The 19,139-nt window shown below is 41.1% G+C and overlaps 1 protein-coding gene across 4 annotated transcripts in view; it reads right to left on the bottom strand.

Annotated features, from left to right (window-relative positions):
* fnip1 (folliculin interacting protein 1) overlaps positions 1–19,139 on the bottom strand; it is a 104,856-nt gene that overhangs the window by 53,004 nt on the left and 32,713 nt on the right. For all 4 annotated transcript variants that reach the window (XM_080201416.1, XM_080201419.1, XM_080201417.1 and 1 more), the window contains exon 2: positions 4,321–4,441. In XM_080201416.1, coding sequence (XP_080057542.1) covers positions 4,321–4,441 — 121 coding nt within the window. The remainder of the gene's footprint in view (positions 1–4,320; positions 4,442–19,139) is intronic.

Genomic DNA, 19,139 nt, shown 5'->3' with positions numbered 1-19,139 from the left:
ATGGAAAAATTAGTTCTAATCTTTGGAGAAACTTGTGTAGTAAGGAAGTTACCATCATCAGCATCTCTTAAAAATTGTGTTTGCTCAGAGGATGATGCCCAGCATGTGTTCAATATGCCTCCTGCTGGTTCAGCTCTTTTATGATGTAAATATCGGAATGTCACAACAGATTTGTTGGGTTCACTCCAGCATCTCTCAAGGTAAATATATTAGCTATTGTCGTGTAACAACAATTGTTTTCCCCCTAATTGGGATCGGGATATCTCGCTAGACTCTTTAGCTGTCTATTCTGGGATTTAAGGTGAATAATCTTTTATATATGGATGGACATCTCAAATATCTAACGTTATTTAATATCTTATCTAATAGAAGTTTCCTTGAACTATCAGTGTTGTAATTGATTTGTCATCAAAAGGGAATTGCATGTTCAGTTCTTTATTGTCTCATATGGTCTTTCATTTTCAAACTCAAGAATTCATCTCATGTACATTCCTCGGCAGAGAGGTATACGATGGGAAAGACATTCCTGGACTCTAATCCAGGTTATTATAACCTGGCTTATACTTGTAAAAAAGCTACCTGGAGGGTAGTAATATTCTCTGCTTGTTCCTTTTCTCCAGGGAGAGTTACATCTATTCTTCAGACTGCTTTCTCAACCTTAAATAAGAGTGATCATCCGAGGAGTATGCCCAATCCAGAATAACTCCAAAAAAGTGCAGGAATTATAATCCACTCCACATAGGCCTTATTCTTTGATGCTCTATTAAATGCTCAATCTTTCCTGGCTCACTCAGCTTGACTTTACCCATGTCAATATACAAACTCTATTGCCCCAACTGACATCTTTGGATTTCTAAATCTACCTGAACCATCCACCTCATTTTTCCCTACATGGGCCATATTTGCTGGTGTACTCTTCCTGTCAGACCCTGGTTACCATTAGCCATTTTACTACCCTGAACTATTACCTTTCTCTTTAACTTTCCAAATCTCCCTTCACATGAACTTAAAAAGTGTTCAGGATGCCCTGCACCAGTGTGGCATGCTCATCCACCCTGCAGTCACTGCTCCCCTTCGCACAAGAACCTCGGATCTGTTGGACAAGTGGAAAAGCTGAGAGGTTCCTCCATTGATACCTTCCGGGTCCCCATACCCGTCCCACTTGCAGTTAGACCCTCTCGTCAACATTCAGTTTTACACAATAGCCTCAGAACAGCAGCTCCAGTAATGTCTAAAGTGCATTCCAATCTAAAAATCCTATTTATGGTGTCTGAGGAAGTAGCCACGGCAAAAAAAGTCACAAGACGCATCAAAATTGGTAATTAAAATGCCTGTGTTTACCAAGATGCTGAAAGCACTTGTAGAACTTTGGTTGGCAAACATACTAAAACTAACATGCCAAAAAGGTTTAGCGGCATGTAAATTACTAGCAACCCATGATGAAAAGGCAAGATCAAAAGTAAAGCCAAATATTGAGCTATTACTGGCCCTGAAGTGTTACCATTCACTGCCTCAAAGAATTCAGCACATCCTGAACACTTGAGCAGAAAGGGATCTAACCAACAGACTTGAGAACTACTGCTTGCATTCATGGTAAGAAAGAAACCCCACTATACTCATCACAGACTGCATCACATATCTGGTTAACTGCTCTTCACATAGCTGAGAACATATTGGGACAGGCACCTACAACAATGCAAGATCTGTTGCCCCTCTGCATTGAGTAGAGATTGGAACTCCCACTGGCTCAGCATAAATTAAGATAATATACCATACATAAAATCATAACTCCAGAGCTTACACCTCACCCCAAGTGCATTATAAAGCCATTTGCCTGCCTGGGTGCCATATTCCTTGACATTCTTGGCCATCAAACTTAATATTTTAAATTAATCGAACTGGCATCCTATTCATTTTGGGAAAGAGTTCCACAAATTGCATAAGTGCTTCCTAATTTTTCTTCACCGAAATCTTGCTTTTAAGGTTATATCCCTCAGCGGTGGCCTAGTGTCATTGTCGCTAGGCTATTAATCCAGAAATTCAGCTAATATTCTGAGGACCCAGGTTCGAATCCCACTGTGGCAAAATTTGAATTCAATAAAAAATATCAATACAAAGAATCTACTGATGACCATGAAGCCATTTTCAATTGTTGGAAAAATGCATCTAGTTCACTAATGCCCTCTAGGGAAGGAAATCTGCTGTCCTTGCCTGGTCTGGCCTATATATGACTCCAGAACCATGTGGTTCACTCTCAACTGCCCTCTGAAATGAGGGCACTAGCAAGTCACTCAGTTAAAGGGCAACTAGGGATGGGCAATAAATGCTGGCCAACCAGCGACGCCCATGTCCCAGGAAATAATTTTTAAAAATCTAGCTATCCTTTTGCCTTCTAACCTGTTTGACCCAAATATTAAATCTCAGCTCTCCATATGAAACCTGGGAAATTCAACAGTACCTTTTTAATTTATAAATTTACTGCATAACAGAGGTCTTTTGACTTTGGAATGTAAGGTCTTATTTTTCAATTTCTATACACATTACGCACATTTATATATAGTAATACTAACTACTTGCCACACCCTAAATGATTCCCTTTAAGAAGAGACGACGGGATAAGGGAGATGGCAACTCAAGACAAAACACTTGTCTGCACCAAGGCAAACTCCAGCATGCAATGAAACCATACTTTCCAACAAACATGCAACTATATCCATACTTATGTTGCAAGTTTCCAGATCATTTTCATGACTACGCTTCCAAATACGAGTAAATGTAGTTTAATGATAGTCATGTGACTTAAGAACTCGTGAATTAGAAAGACACAGATCAGAACGGAATCGCTCTTGCAGTGCAGTGTCATGTGATGAAACCACACAAGCACAAACGCAGAGAAATAAAAAATGTGGAACTAAGCTTCCAGATAAACAGGTTTGAGACATTACCAAACTGTTGAACCTTTGCAATTTCCCCTCCCCACATCAACACTTCCAAAAATTCCAATTTTACTGCTTGCCTTAGTAAACAATGGATCAACACACAAGATTCCGATCTGATTAATGAAAAGTGTGACATCTTCACTTTATTTAATGCAGTGAATCAACTCTATAAAAACTTTTAATTATGAATCTGTACAACATTGGAGATGAGAATTTCCAGATATATCTGAAATTACTCTTTATATAAATTCCTCTCGTGCTTAGGACTCCCCAAAACACCTATTGGCTCATCAACCTTAAACGTTGACCCTTATTTCTCTCTACGCAGATTCTGGCAGACCTGTGGTGTATGGTCCAGCATTTTCTGCTTTTATTTCTGACTTTCAACATCTATAGAACTGCTTGTGTATTGATCCACTGTTTGCTAAGAAACGTAGTAAAATTTTTATTTTAAAGAGTTGATTTGAGGAGGAGGGTTGCATACGGCCACAAAATGGATCCTGATTCAGGGCACTGGACTCCGATGGTGGAGGTAAGGATGAATCTAATAGGTGCACAAATTGGAAGCTTCTGCAAGAGCCTACACATCAGGATTATCTTCCTAAGTGATATCAATTCATAAATTATGTTTCTTCTCAGTTTTCACTCCAACCTCAATGTCAGCAACTTACCCCAAAAGGAATATAGATTCCTGAGCCAATAGTCTTCTCCACAACGATGTCAAATTCTCTTCCAAGTGTGATCAGAAGTAAGCATTAACAATGCATAAGGCAAGGACTTTATGAATGTTTTGGACTCCTTTGGTGCAACAGAACGCCTGGACACCACATAGCCATTAATAAAAGTCATGAGTGAGATTCTCCAGCTCCCAGCTGCATGCTTCCTTCTGGCGGGAGGTGGCGCGTTGTTTGCTAGTGGCGAAATTCTGAAGTCCCATCACCGTCAATGGGAATTCCCATGGACGTCACCCCACACCAGTGGGGAACCCACAGGCAGAGCTGCGCTGCCGGTTGGATCAGGCAACTCCAGCCCATGTGTGGTTTCATTGCATGGCACTGTGATGCAACAGAGATTTCATTCTTTTCTAAGCGTCTTTCGAGTTCAAGTGTTCTATTAAAAACACACAACTACAGAGCAGAGTTAAGTGTCAGCCGTTGCTGGGATATGGCCCATACAACATTTGACATTGTATCAAGTTTAGTTTCTGTTGCCCAGAAGAATTCAGACATAATTTTCAAAAATGCAGGACCACATATCACTCTCTTCTCCCTCTCCTATCTTTTAAACCAAATTGAAATAACGTAGAGTTAATTTTTCAAACTGGCACAGGTCAGACTTAAAGAAATGGATTTGGGAAAGAAAAAAATAATTTATGACTTACTGAAGCTTCTTCATTTTTCTTTGCTGCATTAGAGTCAAACAGAACATTTCTTCCTCGTCGCTCACAATCTTGATAGACAATAAGTCTTATCTGGCTGGGATTGAACTCTGGAGCTGGCCAGCTTGAAAGAAAAATGGTGACAAGAGTGCACAATTATTCTAGGTAAAAGCAACAAGTTGCATTCACAACCCATTCATAACTTCCCCGTGCAGTCACTGAGCTCTTTGCCTTAATTTGCATCCAGTTTTTCTGTACTCTACGAGCGTATCTCAAGACTCCCCACTAAAAATCAAACTACGATGAGGGGGCGATGTTTGAGAAGAGATGATAATCAGAAACGTTCTGACACAAGCCTTCACAGATACTAATTAGATTGTCTTTCATTATATACGGCATAGAAATTCATTTAAGAAGTTTGCAATATTTATTCCACACAATCAAATGACTAGCTTTCCTACCCAAGCACTTTCTTCCTCTAGCCCTGTCTGCCACTTTGCAGCACACCGACAACTGGTGTATTTTTTGGTACATGAGGGGTACACCAGAATTCCCAACATACAGGGAACATTGCCCTCAAAAATATGAAAGGGAGTTTGTACTAAAAGGGGTTTTTTCTCTCTTTTATATTCCTCAAAATTCATTGAGAAATACTTTTAAAAAAATCAAAAATTTTCATAAAACCTTACAGTTACATATAGCAAATTTCCATTTTTTAAAATCATCATCAGTGATCAGTTTTCAGCTAAGCTGAAGCTACTAAAGTGTCAAACTTTCATGTGCTTTACAAATAAATATTATGTTACATATAAACATGCAAAATGAATTTCAAATCTGAATATTCAGCAATATACGTATTTTCACTTATGTATATAGAAAAGACCTGGTCTCTCCTCCAAACTTTAATTCATTAAATACAAACAAAAAGGAGTAAACCGGTCTTTCCATAAACTGCAAATTAACTTCCACTGGACTGCATGTTGGCTTTGTGAGAAGTAGTGTAATTTTTAAGGCTGCAAGAGCTAACAGTACAATCAGCAGTGATGGACGAGTTCAGCAGCATACAGAAAGGGGGAGGCACATGACAGTTAACTAGGTTACACGAAACAGATAACCGCAGTGATGAGATTAAGCGCAAAATGGGAGTTGAGAGAGTGTTAATTGAAGGAATGACACAATACAAGCCATTTACAGTGTTTAAAGTTAACAAGGTTAACAGCCAAATAAGGGGGAATAACACAATACAAGCCATCACAATGTTTGAAAAACAGTATAAAATGTGCTGCAAATCTATGTAAGGTGTGCCTATTTTGACTAGACACCCGGTCTTGCAAGAACGACAAATAAAATCTTGCTCCTTCAGAACTTGACTTGACTAAATTGTTTAACTGGGAGCTGTGTTTCTCACAATTGGGGGCTCGTCCGGGATCCTAACATCCCTGGTAGGGAGGTTGCCGGTGACAACTGGGAAGACGCGTCCCATTCCAAATTGAATGGTCCCAGGTGTTCATCGGTGGACTTCTCTGCCACTGACTGTTGAGAATCCTAGGAAAGTTGTTCTGAACGAGTAAGTGGGAAACGATAGGCACCGTCATGTGGTCGGGCAACGCTGCGGACCAAGGTAAGAAAAGTGACTTTTAAGTATTGCCTTGGCGACCGGGTCGTGGTAGGTAAACCATGGGAAGTGGGGGTAGTAGGACAAAGTCCCCCGGGAAAGGTGCTGGGAATCCGCGGAGAAAGGGTGGGGCCCCAGGGAACATCCCTCCAGAAAGTCCTTTGGGACGGATGTTGGAAGAAGGGTGGGGCCCCAGGGAACATCCCTCCAGAAAGTCCGTTGGGAAGGATGTTGGAAGGTTTGGGCACTAGTACTAGGGATAAAAACAAGACGACAATGATGAAATATTGTGTTTTGTTTGGGTGAAGGAACCAATCAGGAGTCCGTCCGTCTTCTGGCCAAAGTACGGTTCGGTTGAGGATTGGGTTTGTCAGATTCTTAATAAATATGTGAGACAGAAGCAGCCGGCGTCCCAGGAAGGAATTGATCATGCAAGTTGCTGGATAATGTTAATTTAGGGGCTGCGGGGGAGGTTATGTGATGAGGGAGCAGAGGAAAGTCGAATAAGGGAGGTGCCCCTAGGGGCACTGGAGTTTGTGGATGGGTCACGAAGTATATAGATGGATCAGCATGAATGGGACGGACCTACAATTGGTCTGAGCAGAAAGAGGTAGAGAGAAGTATGTCAGTGGAACTGGGAACCCTGACATGGGCTTTTACTGAGGTGCGGGGAGAACGCTAATAGTGGTTATGTATTTGGAATTGTGCATGACTATATGACTGTTTGAGAGAGAAAGGGATTTGTCACGACATGAGGCACCCGAATCAAACATGGTCAAATTTATTAGAGGCCAGTGAGCTCCCATCAGTAAAGGGTTAAAAAGAGACAAGCAGGCTGACTCTGTATGGTACAGAGAGAGAGAGAGAGAGGGTGTAACTGTGTAATTGAGACCCTCATGTGATGTAATAGATATAGCCAAAGTGAATTGCTTTAAGTTTTTAAGTTTACTAAATTATGTAGGGATCGGACAGAGATTTGAATTCTGCCAAGTGGGAAAGGTGGCATTATATTGCATTTTAAAGTTGTGAGGAGAGATAACCATTCAGGCACATAGTAGATTTGATTTTGTACTTGCCTGTGTTGGTTACAAAGGCAGAGCTGTAGAAATAATTAAACATATAGATTGCACATTAGAATGCTTTCAGTATTTCTTCGTGCATCTGTGCTCCAAGTGATGTTTTGTTTTATTGTACCAGAATTGTAAGAAGGTGCAAGGGTCTTGATTTAGTGAGGATATTTAATGGTGATAAAAATAAATCTTATTTTGGATTTTCTGAATCAGGCTTTAGTTAATAAAACTGCTGTACTTTGACTCACAATTAGTCTCAGAGGTATCTTTACCTACAAGGATTGGTGCTGAAACCTGGGATCTGTTTACGGGTCCGGTTGAATGGCCACAACTGGAGCTCCGGAACAGATTACCAAATTTAAGGGAGTGAATCAAAGTACAGTAGGTGCTCATCTGTGATGAAAAAGTGTGAGTGTGTGTGAGAGGTCTGAGCTGAGCACGTACAGACAAGGAGGCATCTGTCTTTACACCTAGCCCTAGACCAGTTGTTAAGAGGGGTAGCCCCCTACGCAAAGCTCAGGAGTTTGAAGTGGGTGTAAAGGCTAGAGAAGGATGCCTGGGGTGTGATGTTCAGACGTGAGTAAGAAAGAAAGCCGGCTTAATAGTGTGAGCTTAAAGGTGTAAGCTCACGAGTGTAAGCGGTGGTACGGAGGGGACTGATCACCCCTGATAGGTATCACCGGACTGTGATAAGAGCGACCTAGGGGTGGGATCCATTTCACCCACTAGATCAACAATGGAAATGATTGAAAAAAAAGGACAGAACTAAGAAAATTGGAATTCTCTTAGTTCGAATTAATTGAACAGGTTTAAACCAGATTAATTGAACACATCTCAGTCTTGGGTAAAAAAATATTGGGCTGACGACAAGGAGAAAATTAAAACGTCAGAATCACAGATTAGAGAGTTAGAAAAGAGAAACCAAACAAAGAAAATAGCAGTATTGTTAATACATCAGTTAGCTGGACTAATTGAACAAGTAGTCACTTCCACTAAGAAGTGGAGTGGGGATAAAAAAGATTAAGGAATTAGAATTCAGAGTAAGGGAACTGGAGAAACAAAACCAAGTGTTAGAAGACTACTGCAGGGGGACATCACCTCCCTACCCCGGCAGTATGACCATGAAACTCACAGCGCCTGGGGGTGACTTTAATACTGAGGAGAAGGTCTTTAACCTTGCTCCGGTAACGAGGAGAGGAACAGTGAATAATCCATTGACCAATTTAAATACTTCACACCAGGGAAAGACATCAGATCCTAGTGTCACTGGGAAAACTCCAGTCCTGGAGTTCAAAGGCCAAATTTTGGTATTATCATTGTCCCAGGAAGTATTTATAGTATTAGATATAGCTTTGAACTTGAACTCACAGGATAAGTTTTTCTTTATAGTAGACGATAAGCACAGGTGTTATATTTGGGACATTTAATATTCCAAAGGATCAAGGAGATGCCCGTGGACAGGCTAGCCAATGAAATAGCAAAAGAAGCAACCCTAAACCCACAACCAATTAGGATGCAGGCCCTTATTTCCCTAATGCCCCGTGGATTGAATCCAATCTTTATAGAAAAGGAAAAAAAAAGAGGAGCTGACTGAGATGAGACAGAGAAACAGAAGGCAAAGATAATGGTAGCGGCCGTAGATGAGATTGTGAGGAAGAGGGTGGAACCAATAACTGAGGGAAAGACACGAGGGTATCAGTATGTTGAAAGGAAGGGACGAGGAAGTAGAAAAGGTGGGGCACTAAAAGGTGGGGTAACATAAGGAACCCAACAAAAGGGGTGTTATCACTGTGGAATGGTTGGACATTTTAGAAGACTGTGCCCTGAATTACAAAAAGAGAGGGTAGTCCCTCTCATGAGTATGGATGAAGACTAGGGAGGTCAGGGGTTCCTACCCCCGGGGATCCACCGGGAATCCTTGATAAATCTGCAGGTGGGTCCCCAACAAGAAGATGCGGTGTTTCTGGTGGATACGGGGGCCACTAGATCCTCTCTGAATTTTATACCGAGAGGAATAAAGTTAATCGATAAGAAATTAATGGTATCGGGGTAAAAGGGGAAGGTTTTACAGTCCCCATGTTTGAACCGATTATGCTTAAATACCAGACTGAGCGGATAGAGGGTCAACTCTTATACATACCAGAAGTTGGCAGTAATTTATTAGGCAGAGACTTAATAATTAAATTGGGTTTGGCAATTGGAGTGGAAAAGAACCAATTAACAGTAACCATGGCAGTATTAACAGATGGACAGGAACAGCAAATAGACCCGATAGTCTGGGCAGGGGAAGGAAACCGAGGGGGATTAGACGCTCCTCCTCTGCAAATAAATTTAAAAAAAAAAGGAGAGACGGTGTGTGTTAAGCAATACCCTATACCTTTGCAAGGAAAAAAAGGATTACAGCCAGTAATTGAAGGATTGGTTAGAGATGGACTGTTAGAACCCTGCATGTCCCCTTATAATACCCCTATATTGCCTGTAAAGAAGCCTGAGGGAACGTACCGCCTGGTACAGGACCTAAGGGCCCTGAACCAGATAGTGACGATGCGACACCCCATTGTCCCTAATCCTTATATTCTATTAAGCAAGATTCCTCCTGATCACGGATGGTTCAGTGTAGTGGACCTAAAAGATGCATTTTGGACATGCCCACTGGTGGAAGAAAGTCGAGACTTATTTGCTTTTGAGTGGGAAAATCCTATCACAGGACGGAAACAGCAGTTTAGGTGGACAGTGCTCCCACAGGGGTTCACAGAGTCCCCAAATCTTTTCGGTCAAGTCTTAGAGCAGGTGTTAGAAAGATTTAAAAAGCCTGATGAAATCACGTTACTACAATATGTAGATGACCTACTAGTAACAGGAGGAGGAAAGGAAAAGGTAATAGAAGCCACAAATAGCTTATTGAATTATCTGGGACAACAGGGATTCAGGGTGCCAAAGAAAAAGCTGCAGTACGTAGAGAAGGAAGTTAAATACCTTGGACACCTAATCAGTGAGGGAAGGAGAAGAATAGATCCAGAAAGAATACAAGGAATCCTAGATCTAAATATACTATGGACTAAAAAGGAACTTAGGAGGTTCTTGGGATTAGTAGGATACTGTAGATTGTGGATCAAAGGGTACGCACAGAAAACTAAACAACTATATTTGAAACTTTTAGAAGAAGAACCTAATGTTTTAAAGTGGACAGAGGATCTAAGCTGATAATAGAAACGAAACTCCCTTGGACTAAGTGCTTACCAAAAGCACTTTTGCGTATTTGTACAGCTCCTCGAAAGGATTTGGGTTTATCCCCCTATGAAATGCTATTTGGACTACCTTATATGGGGGCAGTCGGGGAGTTACCGGTTCCTGAAATGAATGATCAATTTGTAAAGAAATATATACTGGGCCTGTCCTCCTCAATATCTTCCCTTAGGAAACAAGGATTATTGTCGCAGACTCCAGCCCTCGACTTCACGGTACATACAATTCAACCAGGAGATCGGGTCCTGGTAAAGTCATGGAAAGAAACTAAGCTGCAACCGGAATGGGAGGAACCATATCAAGCACTCCTAACAACTGAGACAGTAATCAGGACTGCTGAAAAGGGGTGGACACATCATACTATAATCAAGGGACTGGTAAAACCTCCAGATAATTCCAACACGTGGATGGTCAAACCGACTGAAGAACCTTTGAAGCTGAAATTTAAAAGACTCTAAATAATCAATTTTTAGTTGCGTCGTGAGCGCGGGAAAGGAACTGTTTTGAATTAAGTTCTCTCCTAAAAGGTAACGAGAAAGGGATAGAATGGAAGGGGTAACCTGGATAATGCTTTCCTTCCTCTTGTCCAAGAGAGTACTTACAAGTATGGGATATAATTCAGATAAGTTAGAAGAGGACAAGGGAAACACTATGAGCTCAGTTACGGTTCTGGATCTCACTACAACACAGGTAGTAGAGACAGACCTGTGTTCTTTGGTAATATGTGGGGATCTGGTGAGCCAGCGAAAATATTCGGTAGAATCCTTACAATTTTATGCCGACGGAAAGTATCCTTGGGGTAAACTCCCTTCCATAATATCCCTTCATCAGAAACATATGCAGCCAAGATCAGAATGCCTAGATAAGGAATACAATCTTATAGGGACCAAATGGACTGAAAAAAAAAATAATAAGCGGTCCAGTCTTAGATCCTAAGAACCTCTCCCGGTACTCCATAGCTGGTGGGCCCTTCTTTACAGGTAACTGGACCAGGGACCAACAATTGCACCAGGCAGTATTTGGAATTAGGGTAAAGGAGGGAGGAAAAGATAGCAAATTGAAATGTTGTTTCCGAATCTATGTAGATAAAAATTTGAAAACACCTGACTAGAATGATAAGGTTCCCCAAAACGACCCAAGGGCAGTAAGAGTGGTCGAAGTAAACAACCTAAAACAAATCCTTGAAATAGAGACTGGGTATGAGGAGACTAATGCCTGGGTAGAATGGGTCAAATACACTGTAAAAAGCTTAAATAAAAGCAATTGCTATGCCTGTGCGTCTGGGAAGCCAGTGGCCCAAATAGTACCCTTCCCTCTGGGATGGAAACGCGACAGAAGAGGTATGGAGTGCATGTTAGCCCTGTATCAAGAAAAGGAAGCATGGGGCAACCCGAACTGCACATTCCTATCCCTGATGTTCCCTCCTGTGGAAGCAAAGAACTTAAAAACTCCCCCTCAGTTTCTCACTGCCGTTGTGAATCACACTTCATGTGTGAACCGACAAAGGGCAGAGTTAACTCATAATATGGGGGAGTTAGAATCACGCTCAGAGGTCAGGAGCATTACAGAGAACGGAATGGGAGGGAACTATTCATCACTGAAAATCCCCAGAGCAGATATATGGTGGTATTGTGGAGGAAGGGTACTGAGGCCAACTCTACCCCCTCAGTGGAAAGGTACATGTGCAATTGTCCAATTGGCTATACCATTTACCCTGGCATTTGAAAAATCAAAAGGATCAGGAAAAACAAGAGATCAGTGATAGGAATTTCTTTTGATGAAAAGATATATCTAGATCCCATAGGAGTGCCTCGGGGAGTTCCAGATGAATTTAAAGCTCGAAATCAGATTACAGCTGGGTTTGAATCCTTGTTTTGGTGGGTAACAATAAATAAGAACGTAGATTGGATAAATTATATAAGATTGGGACGAGCAAGTGAATAGTATGTTAGCCAAACTGGAACAACCTACTCGCGCATATCTGGACTAAACCTGGAAAAAGGGATGCTAGTGAAAAATTACAGACAGTAAAAAGAAAAGGGGGGATTGTGAGAAGTAGTGTAATTTTTAAGGCTGCAAGAGCTAACAGTACAATCAGCAGTGATGGACGAGTTCAGCAGCATACAGAAAGGGGGAGGCACATGACAGTTAACTAGGTTACACGAAACAGATAACCGCAGTGATGAGATTAAGCGCAAAATGGGAGTTGAGAGAGTGTTAATTGAAGGAATGACACAATACAAGCCATTTACAGTGTTTAAAGTTAACAAGGTTAACAGCCAAATAAGGGGGAATAACACAATACAAGCCATCACAATGTTTGAAAAACAGTATAAAATGTGCTGCAAATCTATGTAAGGTGTGCCTATTTTGACTAGACACCCGGTCTTGCAAGAACGACAAATAAAATCTTGCTCCTTCAGAACTTGACTTGACTAAATTGTTTAACTGGGAGCTGTGTTTCTCACAGCTTTGACCAAACACAACTTGCCACAAAATAAAAATTAAAAAAAAAATCCTTCCTAGCAAGTACTACTTTTGGAAAGAGTCAACTGTAAATCTGTTATTTTAGTGCTTTCTTGGAAATTATGACCACTGGACTTCTGAAAGCATTTTACAGCCAATGAAAAACTTTGGAAGAGCAGGCAGTCCTGAAATGTGGTAGCCAATTTGCACAGAACAAGCTCCACAAAGAGCAATGTGATAACAACCAAATGATCTGTTTCTTTGTGTGTGAGATTGATTGAGGAAATATTGCCTGGCACACTGGGGGCAACGCCCTTAATTTTTTTTCAAAACAGTGCTATGCGTTGTTTTACATTTACATAAAAGGGCAGAAAGGGGCTTTGGTTTAACAGCCCATCAGCACCTCTGGAGGTGCCTCACTCCCAGAATAGTGCACTGGAGCCTTGACTTTTGTGCTCAAGTCCTGGACTGGGATTTGATCTCTCAACTTTCAGACTCCGAAGCAAGAGTGGCACCCACTGAATCTCAGCAACAAGCTACTTTCAATAACTTGCTTCCTTCAGCCTGCAGTGTATGATTCCCAAGAGGGAAGTTTCTTCACCTGTTCTTATGATTTTATCAATACATTTTCATAATCATTACTGTGACACAGATGAGTAATTCCTTCAATTTTCTTGCTTTTTCAGCGAGAGGAAAGAAACATATGATTTACATCACATCCTCTTTGTCAACATTTTCCAATAGAAAATGAAAGTGCAGTGTGGGGAAAAAAATCAGACTGATTCATTAATTCTGGTGAACTGCTTCTGTCCCCTGTTCATTAGGGAAGCATTTTGTCCTTTTGCCAAGAAATCATTCACAGGAATTGCCAAATCAAAAGTTTTAACTTGGTTACATGTACAATTATCTCTACCACAAAACAATGACCTATGCCCAGAGTCCAAGTGACTGTACATTCCCATTCCCCCACAACGATAAGGCAAAATATTTTTCAATAAAACACTGATAATTTTGCAAATTGGATTGATGCAAGGCACACACAACTTTGCCGCTCCCACACTTTGTCACTCCGTGTATTAGAAACTGCTTTCTTAAAGAAAAGGAAACACATTCGGTCCACGTGCTACAGACATTCCTTCTAAATAGATTTTTAAAAACAGCCATAGCAACGTGCCTTGATATAGCACTTTAAACCAAATAAAACACCTCAAAGCATCACAGGAAGCTTATAAAGGCACAATTAGGCATCAAGTCACACAAGGAGATATTTGACCAAAAGTTTGATGAAAGGGGAAGGCTTTCAGTTAGCTTTTAAAAAGGAGGAAAAGAAGAAAGTCAGGGGGTTTAAGTTGGGAATTCGAGATCCAGGCAATAGGATCCAGGATCCAGACAATCGAAGGAACAGCCAATGGTGGAGCAATTATAATCAGGCATCCTTAAAAAGCCAGAATTCTGACCTCAGGGTTTATGGGGCGAGAAGAGATCAGAGAGATTGGAAGCTTGAAGCCATGAAATCAAGGATCAGAATTGAAGAGGCACTGCTTTACAGGGCACCAGTGTAGATCGGTGAACACAGGAACGATGGGTAAAATGGGATAAATAAGATGGTAGCTCCAAATGTGTTCATAGAAACCAGAAACCTGACAGTGCAGAAGGAGGCCATTCAGCCCAAAGTCTGCAACGACAACAACCCCACCCAGCCCTACCTGCATCACCCCACATATTTACCCTGCTAATCCCTCAAACCTACACATCCAGGGCCACTAAGGGGCAGTTTAACATGGCCAATCAACCTAACCTACACATCTTTGGAACGTGGCAGGAAAACTGGAGCACCCGGATGAAACACACGCAGACATGGGGAGAACGTGCAAACTTTGCACAGAGACCAAACTAGGAATTGATCCCTGGAGCTGTGAAGCAGCAGTGCTAACCACTGTGCCACCGTACCGCCATTGTTCCGACAGTGAATTCATTTCACCCAACAGTTCAACAATGTGACTATTTTTCAGTGCTCTGATTGGCTGTTCCCTTGCACCATGTCCCATGACTTTTGGCTGCTGAAAGCTTCACAGGGAAATTAGCTGCACACTTATTTTGAATGAGGTACTTTTACATAAGGAACCCAAAAGCCTATTTCTATCAATCTCTCTATTTTCCATGCAATCTAAAAATAGCTTCAGAAGTTTACAGCAGAGAAGGGAAGGCTTTTGCCTGAGCTGGTCAATTTAACTTCAGTGGTGCAGAAACAATTATTCGAGATAGAGTTAGCTGTCACATGGAAAGAATTAGAAAGAGCCAGTGTGGGTTTACAGAGGGGAAAATCACATTTAACTAATTTGCTGCAGCATTTTGAAGAGATGACAGGAAAGGTCAATCAGGCTCGTGCTGTTGATGTGGTGTACATGGACTTTCAAAAGGCATTCAATACAGTGCCACACGACAGACTTTTTAAGAAAACTTGTAATTCGTGACATAAAAGAGACAGTAGCAACATGGAAACAAAATTGGCTGAATAATAGGACACAGAGTAATGGTCAACAGGTATTTTTTGGGCCGGAGGAAGGTTTATAGAACAGTTCCCCAGGAGTTGGTACTGGGACCCTTACCTTTCCTGATATATATTCATGATCTAGATCATGGTGTGCAGGGGACAATTTCAAAACTTTCAGATGATGTGAAACTTGGAAATATCGTAAACAGCAAAGAAGACATTGTAGAACTTTAAAAAGGACATGGAAAGGTCGCTGGAATGGTGGCAGACGAATTTCAATGAGTGTGACCTGATGCATTTTGGTTGGAAGAACCACTCCACTATAAACCTTCCTCCAGCCCAAAAAAATCTATTGACCAATACTGTGTCCTATTATTCCACCAATTTTGTATCCATGTTGCAACTGTCTCTTTTACGTCATGAGTTACAAGCTTTTTTTTGCACGTTTATTGTGTGGCACTATATTGAATGCCTATTGTTAAGGGTGTTCAGAAGCAGAGGGACCGGGGTATATATGTGATACATCATTGAAGATAGGCAGGTGGAGAGAGCAGTTAATAAAGCATACAGTATCCTGGGCTTTATTAATAGCAGCACAGAATACAAGAACCAAGAGGTTATGCTGAATTCATATGAGACATTAATTAGACCTTAGCTGGTGTACTGTGTAGAGTTTTGGGTGCTACACCACAGGAAGAACGTGAATACATCAGAGAGAATGCAGAAGAGGTTTACAGGATTGGTTCCAGGGATGTGAAACTTCAGTCATGAGGATAGATTACAGAGGTTGGGAGAGAAGGTGGCTAACAGGAGATTTGATAGATATGTTTAAAATCATGCGGGGGTGGGGAGGTGGTGGTGGACAGATTAGACATTCTCCTGTAAATGAATAGAGAATGAGAGGGTACAGATTTAAACTGATTAACAAAAGAAAATGTGATCTTAAAAAAAAACTTTTTCACACAGCGAGTGGTTAATTCTGGAATGCACTGCCTGGAAATGTGGTGGAGGGAGTTCAACTGAGGCATTCAAGAAGTCACTGGATGATTATTTGAGTAGAAACAATGTTCAGGGGTATGGAGAAAGGCAGGAAAATAACATCAAGTCATAATGCTCATTTGGAGACCCAGTGCAGACACAGCAAGCCAACTGGTCACTTTCTGCATCCTAACAGATCAGTTTAGATTCTACCACAGAAGTCAGCATTCCTGACTTTCACAGTTCTTGATTTAAAAAAAATGTTGACTTGTATGCAGACATGTGTGGATTGCCACTGTCTCTGATATTTTGCTCAACTGGTGGTTCATGTGAGAATTTACATCATTAGTATTAATAGCTCATCAACTAAGAGAGAAACTAACCTAGCAGCATCTAATCCCCTCAGATTTCTACAATCTGTAAAATTGTATTCCAGTAATTGGCAACGTCTGCATACATGTCAATATTATTTAAGACAAAAATGGTAGAAAATCAAGAGCCACATCACTGATTTTCATGGTTATATATTATACCTGGGTCTGTAAAAACTTTAATAATTGTTTATTGAAAGTCATTATGCTGCCTTACTACTGTCTCATTTTTTTGTTAGCATCTGGAGTCGCTTTAATGTTAAAATAGGGCAATGTTGGGAAATGTGAGGACAGAGACAGCGGAGTCTTGGATGACTTCAAGTTCACAGCGAGTAGGCTACAGGGCAACGGAAATTAAGTCTGGAGGTGACAAAGGCATGAGGGTTTCAGCAACAGATGAGCTGAGGCAAGGATGAAGTCATGTGATGTTATAGAGATAGAAACAGACTGTCCTAGCTATAGTTTGGAAGATTATTGTAGGATCAAATATGATTCCAAGGTTGCAAACAGTTTAGTTCAGATTCAGACAGGGATGAGAGTTTGAAGATTGGACTGTAAACAATGGATAGAATTCTCCGGCCATTCATGCCCTGCAGCCACTGCCAGCGAGGACTGGGAATCTGGCACTCAACCAAATCTCTATTCATTAAAGCAGCAGCAGAGAATCCCACCTGCATGAACAGCCCCAGAATCCTGCCCAATGATTTCATTCATCCCAATAATTAATCAGAGGAAATTTCTGCTCATCCAGTACTGAATATCAGTACTGTGGGCATCACGGCGGCACAGTGGTTACCACTGCTGCCTCAGAGCATCAGGGACTCGGGTTCAATTCTCAGGGTGCTCTGGTTTCCTCCCACAGTCTGAAAGATGTGCTGGTTAGGTGCATCGAGGGAGAGTTTAGCATGGCCAGTGTACCTGAACCGTGAATGCATGGCATCTAGGGGATTTTTACAGTAACTCCATTGCAAAGTCTACTTGTGACAGTAATAAATTACCTTAAAAGAGCAGACTGATGATTTAGCAACAGCCAAGTCGTCATGAGAGGTGTGGGTGAGGTGGAGTTGGGTGTCACCTATGTACATGTAAAAACCAATCGTTCACAATGTGATAGGCTGAGAAGGAGGACAGAAAAAGGAAAAATCATCAATAAATTGAGGAGTGCCGCTCTTTGGCAATTAGAAACTGAATCACAACTGCACCACTGGAGGCTTGGGGAGCCCTACTGGTTCAGGTAGTATAAACTCACGTTGGTTGTGCTTTAAAGAGATTATTAGGCTAGTGGAAGCAAGAGACAATACAATTAAAGTAAAAAGTATGTTGTGGAATTTTTAAAATCAGCTGATATATAAACTGCATGGATTTAGATATTTCCTATTAAATATTCTATCAAGTTGAACATGGAGATTTTCACTTGTTGCACTTCATTTATTTACAGCTTAAGTTTTAGACACTGTTGACGCTGTACATCGTGCATCACTACCCTGATATATTGAGTTAACTGCCTTGGTAAACATACGTTCAAGGGCACTGGAACATCCTTGCAGATGATCAGTCCAACTCAGATGAGGCATTTCCCTCGTTATAACTGGTGGCTGCACACCATTCCAACTGGCATACAACACAAAAGATATTTTATTCACAATTTTTAAGCATTTGGCCATAGCACAATAATGCAACTTTTTGCAAACAATACATATGCGGATTTTGAAATACGTGTCCAGCAACCACAGAGTTGGATCTAAGGGGAAGGGCAGGAAGATATGGACTATTTGTGCTGGATGGCCCCTGAACTAATGCCTGGAAGAATTGTAAGTGGGAAATAAAAAAAAGCCGATGCAACAGCGTATCCATTTAGCCAGGCCATCATCTATATTCCTCAATAGGTGCAGAATTTATGGAGTACAGTAAGTATTTGGCCCTCCTACATTTGGCTGCAGGTGGATCTGCCTCTACTTTTCTCCTGCTCCTCATTCATTATATAGTAGTTTAGGCTTTATTCCCAAATTTGCTTAACACATCATCATACTGCTTTCACGGTCAAAAACATAGTATATGGAAATGAAAAGGGTTCTGAAGGAGAATACCAGCTTGTGCTGAGGAGGATCATTTTGAGATAGTAATACTCTAAATTCTGGCTCCTTGACATGGTACGGTATCTGATTTGGAGGTAAAAGTAAAACTAAGCCACTTTGTACTTTCGCCCTTCACATGACCAGTTATGAGATCACTTTAATAGGCCATGTGAGAGATCTCTCATTGCCAAACAGAGAGAAGACCTATATCTCCGAAAGCCTGCTCATACTCGAAGTGTTGAGACAAAAGGGGAAAGAGTGGGTTAGGAAGATCACCATCATGATAACAACTTTTTAAAAATCACTTTATCCTCAGTAATAGTACTGCACTAACACAGAGGAGGAAAATATATTTCCTTTCCAAATAGGCACCAAGATACAGCAAGCGTTTTGGAAACAAACTCCTAGAATATTTCAGAAGCCTTTCATGACAATCACTGTTACGTTGCATTCATTAAAAAGTGTTGCAAGACACTTGCATATTTCTAGTTCACCATTTTGACTACA

This window comes from Carcharhinus amblyrhynchos, chromosome 13 (genome assembly GCF_965287045.1).
Source record: "Carcharhinus amblyrhynchos chromosome 13, sCarAmb.v2.hapA, whole genome shotgun sequence".
Taxonomy (NCBI): domain Eukaryota; kingdom Metazoa; phylum Chordata; class Chondrichthyes; order Carcharhiniformes; family Carcharhinidae; genus Carcharhinus; species Carcharhinus amblyrhynchos.
The sequence above is the reverse complement of the archived record's forward strand: the minus strand, read 5'-3'. Positions and strand labels throughout refer to the sequence as shown.